The sequence below is a fragment of the Pogona vitticeps genome, chromosome 2, assembly GCF_051106095.1.
Source record: "Pogona vitticeps strain Pit_001003342236 chromosome 2, PviZW2.1, whole genome shotgun sequence".
Lineage (NCBI taxonomy): Eukaryota > Metazoa > Chordata > Lepidosauria > Squamata > Agamidae > Pogona > Pogona vitticeps.
Window position 1 is genome coordinate 135,547,133 of NC_135784.1, and position 13,181 is coordinate 135,560,313.

The 13,181-nt window shown below is 44.1% G+C and overlaps 1 protein-coding gene across 5 annotated transcripts in view; it reads left to right on the forward strand.

Annotated features, from left to right (window-relative positions):
• The window catches only part of CASKIN2 (CASK interacting protein 2), a 125,120-nt gene that overhangs the window by 22,260 nt on the left and 89,679 nt on the right, over window positions 1-13,181 (forward strand). For all 5 annotated transcript variants that reach the window (XM_072990550.2, XM_078386037.1, XM_078386038.1 and 2 more), the window contains exon 2: window positions 9,910-10,513. In XM_072990550.2, coding sequence (XP_072846651.2) covers window positions 10,417-10,513 — 97 coding nt within the window. In that variant the 5' untranslated portion in view covers window positions 9,910-10,416. The remainder of the gene's footprint in view (window positions 1-9,909; window positions 10,514-13,181) is intronic.

A 13,181-nucleotide genomic window follows, 5' to 3' on the forward strand; every position in this document is an offset into this window, starting at 1 on the left:
TCTGTCTAAATCGCACCCTGTCTCCTGAATCACTTTAATCTGGGGCTGACCACTAATTAGGATCCAGCCAGCAACTTGTGGTGATTTTCCACCCTTTTCCTTGTCCTGTCAGTAAATGCAGCATTTTATTCCATGCCATTGTGTGGAGAGTGTCCTCATTACTGGGCAGATGTCCCCTTTGTTACTGCTTGTTTGGATTTGCTTCTCCTGACAAGCTACTGTATCTTCTTACCAAGGTCTGGCTTAATTTTCCCTTTGTTTTTTTTCCATCCTGGTTTTCAGCTGTGCATTTAAAACGTGCATGCTTTGTCAACTGATTCTATGAATTTATCTCCTCATTCATTCACACATGCGTCTTTCAAAATGGTCTTGCAGCAATAAAAATGAAATTGTGATTCTACACCACCACAACTCAAATGCTGGTGAGACTTTGTATGAGGTCCAGTCCTCCAGGACAGGCATGTTTTGCTCCAGTGGGACAGAGTAGCTTTATGGATTCCTGATTATCCTCTTAAAACTTTCCAAGCATCATTGATGGGACAAATCACTGTTGTTGTAGGCCATCCTCCCACCTTTTGGAGTGTGGATTTGCTTCAAAAATCCAGATACTTCTGTATTTATGTGGCTGTGTGCATTGGTCCTAAATAACCCTTTTGTGTCTCTTTGCTTCCTTCTTACAAAAATCCTTCCAAATTCTCTTTGGGCAGGAGGTCAGTTTGAAGGTTCAAATCTTTGTGTTGCCCAGTGATTAACATTTGAAAAGGGGAAGACATCAGGCATTTTGTAGATGCTGTGAGCAATGTGTGGGTTTGGATGGGTGATTGTGTTTGGTTTACTTCTGCGTTTGGCAGCTGAAGTGATGTTTCTGCCTTTTTAGCTTGTGTGCCTTCTAAGAAAAGTTACCTCCAAGCAAATGTTGTAAATAGAGGAGGACTCTCAGGTCTGTCCCAGTATGAAGGAAGTGGGGATTTATGTGGTAATAGAGAATGGAAGGTATCAAGTTACCAGTACTTGTAGGAATTAGTCATTGTTGACTTCTAGCAATTTATTTGTCCACATCAGCTGAGCAAGCCTAAGAAGAGCAATGGCTCTGTCACACCCAAGGCCTATCTAGTCTGGAATGGTTTCCCATAGTGGCCCACCCAAAAGGTCTTGGGAAACGTGTCAAAGCGGTTGTGGTAATATTACCTGTGCAATAACACAGTTCTGTTCAGGTTTCCAAGCAAAGAGAAGATAGTAGCCTCTTGAAAAATTAAAGAGGACAGTTTTAGGCATGCAGGAAGCATTTGTCAGCTTATGTTCTGGAGCTTGGAAGTTTTAATTTTTGGACAGCAGCATACAGAGTCTCTCAGTCACCTTGGCCCAAGGTGATGCTAACTGGTTGGTTTCTGGAAGTTGTAGTATGTTAACAACACATTCAGAAGGATAAAAAAAGACAGCTTTCCCTCAAAATCCCGTCCTTTGTCCATGCAAAGTTTCCCTGTGAGGGCATTGGAACTGAGAGAATGGCCTCCCCTGAATATCTCAAAGCCTGGGAAGGCTGATATGGGGAGATATGGTCCCTCAGATAAGCTAGGCCCAAACCATTCAGAACAGTGCATTGCACTAAGGGGGCAGTATATTCATTCTTCCCTTCTTTCTTTCTTTCAGGGCTTAATAGGTGAAAACTAGCACTTTGAATTGTGTCCGGAGATGGACTGGTAGCTGATGTATCTCTTGTAACAAGGAAATTTTGTTCTTTCAGTAACCAGCTCCAGTCAAGAGGCTAACTGCGTATCCTGAACCCATTGACCTTTCTGAACACCTTCCAAAGAAGGGTCCAATCCAGATGGGTAATCCAAATGGGAGGTAACCAAGGCATTTGTCCCTATGGCCAGATCAGATGGACAAGCTCCCATGAGAGATGCCTCTTGGTTCCAAAGGTTATTGCTGTGTGATACGAAGTTGATCGCCAGTGTGGTGCAGTGGATAAAGTGGTGGACTGGGACTCAGGAGGCATGAATTCAAATTCCCCGCTCAGTCATGGAAGCTCACTGGGGGCGTGGAACTGGTAAAACCATTCCTTAAATGCCTCATTTACCTTGAAAGCCCTATTAAGTTAGCTCTGAGTTGACGGCAGCCACACTGGCTGAAAATCTGTTGCTTAGTGTAAGCTGGCTTGTAATTTTTGGTCAATTCCTCCATGATAAACAGTGTCCCAACTGTAGTTATCAGGGGGCTGATGCACACGTACCAAGCCAGTGTGTGCCTTTCCCTGAGCTGCAGCAGGAACTTTTTTTTTTAATGGGAGAGAATGGACCAAAAGGTTCTGATTTGGTTTATGCTAAGCAATAGGATTTTGACTGCAGAAATAATAAGTAGCAAAGCAAACTGACTGGCTCTCATTTGCAGAGTGAGCTCTTATGGGAAGAGATTTGTGTATCTACCTGGGCTGGTCCGTTATGTTTCTTTGCCTAAGGCAAAGAACAAGATGGTTCCCTCTCCCATTTCACTCGTGAATGTGCTCAGGGCTTGTTGTAATGGGGATAAGACAGCATCCTTCACTGTATCTGAAAACAGCAGGCTTTCCTGGGCATATAGCTATCCTGTCTAACATCTTGCTGTAGCTGCTTCCGGAAGCAACTGCCTCACTCTCACTAATGGTTGGGACGGCACTGCTATTTCTTTCCAGCTTTAGGACAAAGTTTCAAATAGAGTAGTCCTAGATCGAGCTGGAATTTTTAGCATGTATACATTACTGAAACAGCGACGTCTACGTTGGCTTGAGCTGTGAGAATGGCTGATGGTCGGATTCCAAAAGATCTCCTGTATGGAGAATTAGTACAGGGAAATTGCCCCAGAGGGAGACCACAGCTGTGATACAAGGGCATCTGCAAGCGGGATCTGAAGGCCTTAGGAATGGACCTCAACAGATGGGAAACCCTGACATATGAGCCTTCAGCCTGGAGGCAGGCAGTGTATCACGGCCTCTCCCAATTTGAAGAGACACCCATCCAGCAGGCTGAGGTAAAGAGGAAGTCGCAAAAGCAGCAAAATCAGGGAGCTGGACAGAGGACAGATAGGATTTGCCTTCAGTGTGGAAGGGATTGTCACACTCAAATTGGCCTCCTCAGCCACACTAGATGCTGTTCCAAATCCTCCATAGAGAGCATGTTACCATAGTCTTTCGAGACTGAAGGATGCCTAACTAACTCTCTCTCTCTCTTGCTTTTGTATCCCTTCCTTTTGTCTTAGGAGCTAAGCACAGAATATATGTTCCTCCTTCTTTCTCCTCCACCAAATTTTTAGGTGTTTTCCTTTAATTGGCTTTATCTGAATTGAATTTACTTTATTGTCATTGTACTTCCGTACAACGAAATTAAATGCCATCTCAAGTACACATAATAATAAAATACACAAGAACATAGCATCCATAACATGGCAACATAGCACATTACACATAAAACACAACCCTCTCATTCACATCCACATCCTTCACATTCAATTTCCCATCACACAACACATTAATACAGTATTGCACTATACAGTGGAATTCAATATAGCTGCAGCTCTGGGATGGAAACTGCTTTTCAGCCTATTTGTCTTTGTTTTAATTATTCTATACCACCTACCAGATGGTAACAACTGAAAGAGGGAATGGCCCAGTTGTGATGGATCTTTGAGAATATTTGGGGCTTTCTTAAGACATCGGGAATTATAGAGATCTTCCAAAGAGGGAAGAGGGAATCCAATGATCCTCTGGGCCATTGTAATAATCCTTTGGAGCATTTTCCTATCTGCCATTGTACAGTTGGTAAACCATATACCAGAGCAATAGGTTAAAATACTCTCTATGACATAGTGATAGACGGTCACCAGCAGTTTTCCATTCAGTTATTGTCTCCTGAGAAGTCTCAGGTGATATAATCTCTGCTGGGCCCTCTTAACCATCGCTGTAAATATGAGTGCCCCAGGACAAGTCCTCCTTGATGATAACACCCAGAAACTTAAAACTGGTTACCTGTTCCACTTGCTCTCCAATTATAACAAAGGGCTGAATATCTGATTTATTTCTTCTATAGTCTACCATAAACTCCTTGGTCTTCTTGATGTTAAGGGTCAAGTTGTTATCTTCACACCACAAGAGAAAAATATTGAGTATAGGGATTGGATATACAGTTGGACAGGGTCAGAAAAAGAACGGAGAGAATGTTTGCATAATTACGTAATTTATTTATTTGGGGCCATAATTTTAATAAAATCACAGTAAAGTAAAAATAAAATAAAATGAATAAAACAGAACTAAGAATTAAAAACAAAACACAATTGTTAACATTCAGTGCTTGTTTCTGTACAAAAGATTTGTGTAATTTCCTTGCCTACCAGTAATAGCTACTGAGTCTATTTTCAAGGCATGAGTTCAGCCCTGCAGTATTAGAAACAACAATGAAGTTGAACATATGTGGACTGCCTTCGCCTCGCAAGTGCATAATTGCGGTTAGCCCCATGCACCTGGAAGCAAGGGGATGTGATTTCCAGACAGACTTCCATTCCACTTCCGTGCTTTTAATAAAGCAAGCCTTGCGCCCTCACCAGGGATTAGCAAAACGTGTGGGATTTTCACCTCCCCAGTTCCTCAATGCTGCTGCTACTGCTACTGGTCTGCTGCTTTGGAATTCCCTCATTACCTCAAACAGCCCAGAACTGACCATATGTTAGTTACCTCCCTTAATCTGTCTGAAATCTCACTGCTCAGTCCAATTAATTGTGAAAACTGATATCTTTGTCTGTCTGGGGGTGTTGTACAGAATGTTTGCTATAGCCTGTTAAAATTCTGCAGTTTTATTGTCTCAGTTAAATGAAGGGATCCCTCACCCTCACTCTTGTTTCTACAGTCTTTAATCATCCTTGAAAAAAAATCCTGAATAATTCAGACAATACAGTAAGTGTAAAGTTGGTTCCTCCATTAATATCATAACTCCTGGGCGGTACTTGGTAAAGTCCCTTTCTGAATTCCAAATTCCATAGCCTCCAGTTATCATGACTATTTTTAGTGGGAATTATATGACTTGTTGCCCAAATTAACTTCTCCAAGCTTTGCCTATGGATAGAGATGGGGTATTTGTATATGAGTACAAATATCCTGGTCCCAGGTGGCCAGGATCCCCAGCCCCACCTCCCTGAACCAACCCATCCACTTATGGGTTGTCGCACATCGCACACAGCCAGAGTCCTGCTCATTGCACCAATGTTGGACAAAGCCTGGTTGGCTCTGCTCCGCTTTCCTGCTTTTCTGGCCACTCCAGCCAGGGGGCGGGATGACAAGTCTCCCTGCTCAGCTGCTGAGTAGCCAGAAGAGCAGGAAGGTGGAGCAGCACCAGCCGGGCTTCGTTCAGCATTGTTACGACAAACAGGATGCCGACTATGTGTGCTGAGCGGCAACCCGTAAATAGAGGAGTTGGTTCGGAGAGGCGGGACTGGAGACCTGGCCAATTGGGTCCGGGATATTTGTATACAAATGGCTGGAGATTCATTTAGCTCAACACCCTGTTTCTAGCCAAGACTCACCAGGTGCTACCAGGAAAGCTACACGTAGGGGGCATCAGTACCATTATCCTGAGTATGGAAAGGTGGTTCTTGCACCCACTGGCCATGTAGCTGTTGAAGGCAAGGAGCCTCTCAGGAAAAAAAGAGTAACAACCCCAATTTAGCACCACAAGCATGCATGAGTATGCAGTGATGGAAGGTCAGACTCTGAAGAGCGAAGCACTCAATGTTCTCTTCCTGATTGGGCAAACCAGTGCATTTTGTTTTCTCCTGGGCTCCAGTTTTTTAAAAGGTGTGTTCCATTACATTTCAATTTGAGAAGTCCAAGCTATTGGGGGGGGAGGGACCCAAATAGAGTCTGAGTCAAGTTATCTGTGTGACTGAAGCCTGACTTTACATCCGGTGAGTCCTATGACTTGAATCCCCATCCCTGACAATCACCCCATCTCAGAAAAGTCCCCAACCCCCAGTCACTCAAACTACCGACAGCATCGGAGACTGTAAATAAAACTCCAACACATTCTTCCACTGTGGCTATGTGATGTGCTGAACATAATTTCTGCTATCTGCTTAGGAGATTTCAGGAGAACCAGGAAATCTTAAGGTACATTCCCAATACCTTGCTTGTGTGTTAATTAAAATCTGTAAAACATACACACATACACTTGGGAATAAAGGTTTCCAACTGCAATATCTTAAGATTGTGCTGATCAGGTGAAGCGTTAGAAAAAAAATTTGTCCTCCTTCAGTGGGGATAGCGGAGAGGTTCAGACCGGGCTATCCATTTGTTATGTAATTCCTCTCTTCGTAGCTGTATGCTTTTTGGCGGAGTGTGCCGTTCCTGAGTTTTGTAACATGAATAAGACTTGCCATGCCTGGAAACCTTATTCGATAAATGCATAAGCCATCTGGATAGACCAGGGGGTCGGCAAGAATGCAGCAGGGGAGCTATTTCAGGAAGACAGGCATGCGCATCCCACCCAGCTCATGTGCAGTGATGCCCGCCAGAGTGCCTCCCTCTTTCTACTTCCTCCAAATGTGGAGGAGGTAGTCAAACTCTTCTTGGACTATCCTCTTTCAGGTGCTTCCCCATGATTCCACGCCCCCCCCCAAAAAAAATTATCTGGGAGTTCAGTTCCTTAGTAACTTCAGCAAAGGAAGAGCTCTCTTCTCTGGCAATTAGCGGCTGCTGCCGCTGCTTTTAACATGCAGGCAGGTTTTTAAAAAACATTTGCAAGCATCCACCTGTCCCCTGCTGTCGAAGTGGAGTCCCACAGCTGCTCTTGATGTGAACTTGGCCTGCCGGACAGCTTTAGGAAAAGCTGGTGATTCAGAGAGAGGGAGATGCGGTGATTCTATTTTCAACGCGATGGTAAGAAGCGTGGAGACAGGAAACAGGAGGTGCTTGCACCTCCCTTCTGAATCCCCATTTTATCTGAAGCGGCTCTAAATAGCTACTGCTGTAAACAATGACATGGATGTTTGCTGGGGCTGAAGAAATTTTGGTATTCTTCCCTCCCAACCCATGTTTTGGACGCGAGTTCTCAGAAGCCCCAGCCAGCATGGCCTACGGTGTGGGAGTGGCAGTTCAATATATTTCCACGGGCCTGATCTGTCTGGCAGCTATACAAAGGCATACATTTCTTTGATTTTTCAAAAAGGAAAGGGGTAGGTGGATGCCTTTTACTCCTGCAGGGATATTAAGACTGCCATTGAAATGTGCTTTTCTTCAAGATCTGAAATTGGGCCCTTAGAATAGAACTTTTCCCTGGGCAAACGAACACCTTTGAACCAGCAAGTGGTGCTTTGCTTCCACACCCATTTGTCCTTCAGCTAGAAGATCTGGGCCTTTTTCTGTTAGCACAAGAGGTGGATGGTAGATTTGGATGGATGCAGATGTTAAGGATTCAATCCAGCTGAATCAGCAATGCTCAGGGATGTTATGCATTATTGCCTCCCCTTCCACGGAGGATGAGGCCATTAATGGCTAATAATCATCATGGATATAGGATGTCTTCAGTACCAGAGGGAGTAGGCCTCTTCATGCCTATTTCTGAGGACCATGAGCAGAGAAGGTGCTGCTATTTCACAGCTTCTGCTGTAAGCAACTGATTGGCTCCCCCATAAACGTAACGGTGGACTTGATCGTCCCTTGATCTGATCCCAAAGGAGGTTCTTGTTATGCTCTTAGTTCCTGTCCCGTTCTACCATTATGCTCTTGTGGAAGGGTGGTGGGCTGGCTGGTTGAAATGGTTAGCTGTGACCTCTCTCATGGGCTGCTTTCTACAGAGCAGCCTTTGCAAATGGGCTATGGGAAGATGACATAATGGGTATGTGGAAAATATTCTAATGGTAATTATGGAAGCACCTAAGGTGAGTATAGCAGCTGACTGCCATCTCTACCCATTTGAGCACATCGGCACTGCTTTTTCCTTGAAGTAGCGGGTTTTATCTGAAGATCTCCGACCATTGTGCAAGACTCAACCCAACAAGCCCTCCCTAGCTTTAAGGGAAGGAGTGTGCATGTAAAATAAAAACTGCTTAATAGAAATACAGTAAAATAAGCCGTAAGCTGTGGTTGTGTAATTCTCTCTCTCCCCCCCCCATCCTGTTTGCCACAAATATTGAGCAATATTATAACAAGCAGCAATTTACAGTATATGCTGAAGGAGATTAGTGGGCACAATGATGGACGGATTGCCTACCACCCAAAATCTCTCAATAGAAAATTACCCTCCAGCATTAAGACACTCTCCACATGGCCACAGCTCGCTCAGTGCTTCTTCACTATACTCAGTAAGACAGAAGTGGATCCAGTGTGAAGTTGCCTATTCTTTAAGCCATTTGCATTTACTGTATTCTAGTCACTTTTGGATTGAAAGCATTTCTGCTCTTTTTGTGTTTCTCCTAGGATAGCCTGTCTCAGCCTAGAGCCTTCAGATGTAATTGGATGATACTTCCCACCCAAACCTGCCCTCTGCTTCCCCCGCAACCCCACCCCAGTCATCCTCTTCTGCTGGAGGGTGACTTGTGATGGCACCCAGCCTCTCTTGCACAACTGAACTAGCCTAATTCTCTCAGGTTTAGAGAACAACACTGTCTCATCACCAGTGTAGAAATAAAGTCCCACTGCTGGTCCAGTAGGTGGAATAGGAAGGACCATCTTGTCATTCTTAAAGAGTGAAACATCAGGGGCTGGCCCATTCCCATTATCACCAGCAAGCTGGGATGATGGAGGTTGTTACCCAAAACATCTAGAGGGATCCAGAATTTCCATCTCTACCAGCCACAGGGAAGCAGAAGCTGGAAATCACTTTTTGGACTGCCACTCTAGCCAGTCTGTCTTGGTGGGAAGAGGACCCCCACTAAACGTTAATTGGGGCAGGCGTTGCAGCAGCACTTGGGGCCAGCAAAATCCCGTAGGCAATGGGGCGGAGGAGGCTGCTCACCTGTTTTCCCTTTGCTATGTCCTTCAGCGAAGTTTGCTATGCCACAAAGCAGTTTTAACCTGACTTGAGGTGCTGGTGTTTGTTTTGATATTAAAAGCTTTGCTGCACAATAGCAGCCATTGTATAGCAGACAAACGTAATTCAGCTCAGTATTGCATCTAGTTAAATGGTCAAAGCCTGGAGATACATTTTTTTTAAGATTACAACTCCAAGAAAACCCCCACCTACCTGGCTGAAGGATTCTGGGAGTCATAGTGTCAAAAAGTAACTTTTCCAAGCTATAAAAGTATGGTTTTAAATCTCTTGTTCCTTAAAAAACAAAACTATATGAGGCATCTGTGGCTATGTAGGTTATGTGACTTTCCTACGCACCTGTCTTTACCTCCCCCCCCTTTTTTTAAATTTCCCTGATGTTGTCGTACTAAACCTTAAGGAAACCCCCCATCATGCTTCCTAATGGTGAAGATACTGGAAAGCAACTGATCCAAAGAGTGTGCATGGCTGCAGTTGCATCATGAATGGCATAATGTGGTGGATAGTGTTTGTAATATTTGCAGGCTCTTGGTTTTAAATTATGTTAACAAGGCAGGTTTCTACCCCTTAGACCATGAGGTTTTGACAAGTGCAACCAGCTACACCAAAAAACAACAACAAAAAAATTGAAAGTGTTTGTTTAGGTAAATTTTTTGCAAATGTTGTGAGACTCACTAATGCTTGCCAGGGTCAGAGGTTTTGATATCTACCTCTCAGCCTTACATCTCTGGTCTCTGCTCTTTCTAATTGTGATTTTGAATAAGATCACAGTACCTAAATGAAGTGAAAAGAAGAAAATCTGCATAATTTTTTTGCTGGAATCCAAGGTTTGTTTTTAACCACACTGTTCCGATGAGTCAGCAACCTTTGTGAAATCTGATTCCGCCTTTTATGTTCACAGGTTTCTGAGCGACTGTTCACGTTTTGGCTTCAAAGAACCCAAATCTACAGACCTGAAGACGCAGAGGGTTCCTCCCAGTTGCAGTGGGCCTGGCGTGTTTCTAGGAAGAACTGGAGCTTTGTTTGTGCACCGTGACTTAGCGAGGAAATCTAAATATGACCCCTTCTATTTGCCTGGACCTTTTAATGAAGTACTAATTACTTTTTCCTGACTTCTCAGAGCAGCTGGGGTTCAGCCCCTCAGAACGGAATTATCGTCCATTTAACTGATTGCATATTTTTTTAAATAAGGCTTTGTCCTTTTCTGTTTTAAAGGAACAAAACCCCCAATAGAATTTATCATCCTTACAGACTGTTAATGTAGGGTGGGATTTCTGACTATATTTTTGTTTTTTGGACTTTTTTCTCCCCACATTTCTCTGGAGTTTACTTGGACTTGTGTCTTCAAACACACGCATAAGGAGAACCCCGATGGCTCCATAAATCAGTGGAACAACTGCCCTCATTCATGATGGGGCGAGAGCAAGAGCTAATCCAAGCCGTGAAAAATGGGGACGTACCTGGTGTTCAGAAGCTGGTGGCTAAAGTCAAGGCACCCAAAAGCAGTGAGTACTTCAATGCAATCATTTTCTGTGATTGGCCAGCACCTGATAGTGGGATGACAAGATGCTTTGTGGGGGCTGGGAAACTCTTTGAGGCTAATGGAACAAAAGGGATGGGGTTGGGCAGGGGATATGTGGTACTAAAGATTGGAACCCGCACGGCAGTCTAGAATAAAAAAGAGTGTTTTTTGGTTTGGTTCCATGAACAATGCATCTTAACACAACTCAAGGAATACAAAAGGTGCCCCCTGTAGGAGTGGGAAACATTTGTGCTATTTTGCTTGACTCTGTAGGAACAGGAAACATAAAATACAACCTTAGTATAAACCATTTTACACAAGGAGACCTGGGTTCAAATCACCACTTAGCCATGGAAATTCAGTGGGGTGCTAGTAGGGGATGGAAAACCCACTCCTTGAATATCTCATATGGCCTGAAAACCCAACAAGAGTCACAGTGTGTTGGAAGCTATCTGACAGATAGAGGGAGGCAATGCATTTGGTTTCTCCAAGTTAGACTTGGATAGGTCTTGGATAGGTGGTCCTATGGAGTAAGCACCAGAGACCGTGCCTGTCAGAAAAAGATGGGAACAAAATGTTTCTGCTGGTACCATTTCATATTGGTGGTCACTGCACGTCACTCCCTCTTTCTGCCTGCCACCCTGGAAGAGTGAAAAAGAAACATCTCTGCTTTTCAGTCAGGAAATGTAGAGTGCTGGAAATACGATGGCCCTGTGTTCCTTTCAATAGAAGACTGTTTGAAAAGATCCTCTGTTTGCAAGGCTGTCCAATCCAAATCTGGTTGAGAGATAACGACTCACAATAAGAAGGGGGTTCAAAGGCATTGACGTGGCCTGTAAATATCTTTAAGCACCTGGATAGAGGGCTGACGAGGTGCACAGGGAACCTGGCCATCATCATTTCCTATTAAAAGAGAGATGTATTGTGTAAACAACAGTCCTTGTGTCTGTTTTGGATTATAAACATATATATATAATTCATACCTCATTTTTCTTCTTCTGATGTATTTTCTCTTTAGTGGTCACCCTAGTTGGGAGCTTTGTCTTTCCTTCTCTGGTGCCTATGCCCAGAGCTGCTGGTTGGAGCTCTCTGCCTTGCTGCCGGGCCACTCTTCTCCATGAACCTTGGCAGGTAGCCCCGTCTAAAACTAGGTCATATTATTGCCACTCTTCTCCCTCTGTGTTGCTCTAGTGAATAGGGAGTGCTCAGAGGCTTGTTTTCCTTTCGACCATGTTGTTATACTTGTGGCAGAACTGGAGGAATGCCAGACTTTTGTATCTGGTGCATCTTTTTTTAAAAAAAACAACAACAACAAACAAAACGTTGTTGTTTTTTAATCTAAAGAAATGCTTTGGTCAGGGTAAGAGCAGCTGGGGAGGGGGTCATATATTCATTAAACTACAGCTATGCTGAAGATTAAGAAAACGAAGAAAAGAGATAAAGGGCCTAGGTTAAAAAGCTGCAAAGCTTTCCCTGATTAGGAAAAGGATGTAAGGAATTGCCCTCGCACTGACTGGGCTTAAGGAACAGATGCTTTGGTTGCCCGAAAAGTGACAACTGGGGAGGTCTCTGGGACCCCCTGTGACAAGATTGTGTCTGAGGATGCCAGTAGGGACTCTGGACTCAGAGTGGATAGAAGGCTGAGGCAGCCCTTAATGTCCTTTTGGTGGACACCAGGGATTTGGATGAGATTTTAAAATAATCTACCAGGAAAAAGTTTGCCCAACAGGGAGGGGAGGAGCAGAGTGAAAGCCTAGTATCTCTACACCTGCTTGGCACATGGTGGGACAAGGCCAGTCCTACCATTAGGCAGCCTAATGTGATTGCATTGAGGTAGCAGATTTTAGTTGCAGTGAAAGGACAAAAATAGCTATTCAATTAGCCATTCTTATATTTTAACTGCTAGGAGGTGGAGAGCTGCTTATAACATGGCTGACTTGGGATATTACATATTTTAATTTCGGTGGGTGGGGGGACCATTTGCTTTTCTGCCTTGGTCTGCAAAATGTCTTGGGCCAGTCCTAAACTGGAAGTAAAAGAAACAGATAAACTTTTCCAATGTTTCCAATTTTACACACCACATCAATCTTTTGCTGTCCTGAGCATCGGCCTTCGAGAGAGGCAAGATGCGTTTAAAGGGGCAACTGGCAACTATGGCTGCCATAGTTGCCAGTTGCCCCTTTAAATGCATCTTGCCTCTCTCGAAGGCCGATGCTCAGGACAGCAAAAGATTGATGTGGTGTGTAAAAATGTAACCGTTAAGGATATCAGCTCTACATAAAAATAAGAGAGAAATGAGATTTAGGGAGAAATGAAACCACAGCCTCCAAAATAAGAGATCTGCTTAGCTGGGACCTCTTGTACAGGGTCACTTTAATCTTATTCGGGAAAGGCACAAATAAGTTTGGCTTCTACTTCCAGTAGCCCTCATCTCATCACTCCAGGGCTTTTTATAGAGGACTCATAGGTCAACAGAGGCCTACGTCTGCCTCAGCATTTCCCAGACTGATGCCCTATAGATGTTTCTATCTAGATGCCAGCTGCAACACCACATCTGGAAGGCGCTCGACTGCAGGAACCTGGCCTACCGGGTGCGGTCTCTTTCTTGCTAAGAGGACCCTACCACCGTCCCTTTGCTGGGGAAGGGGGTT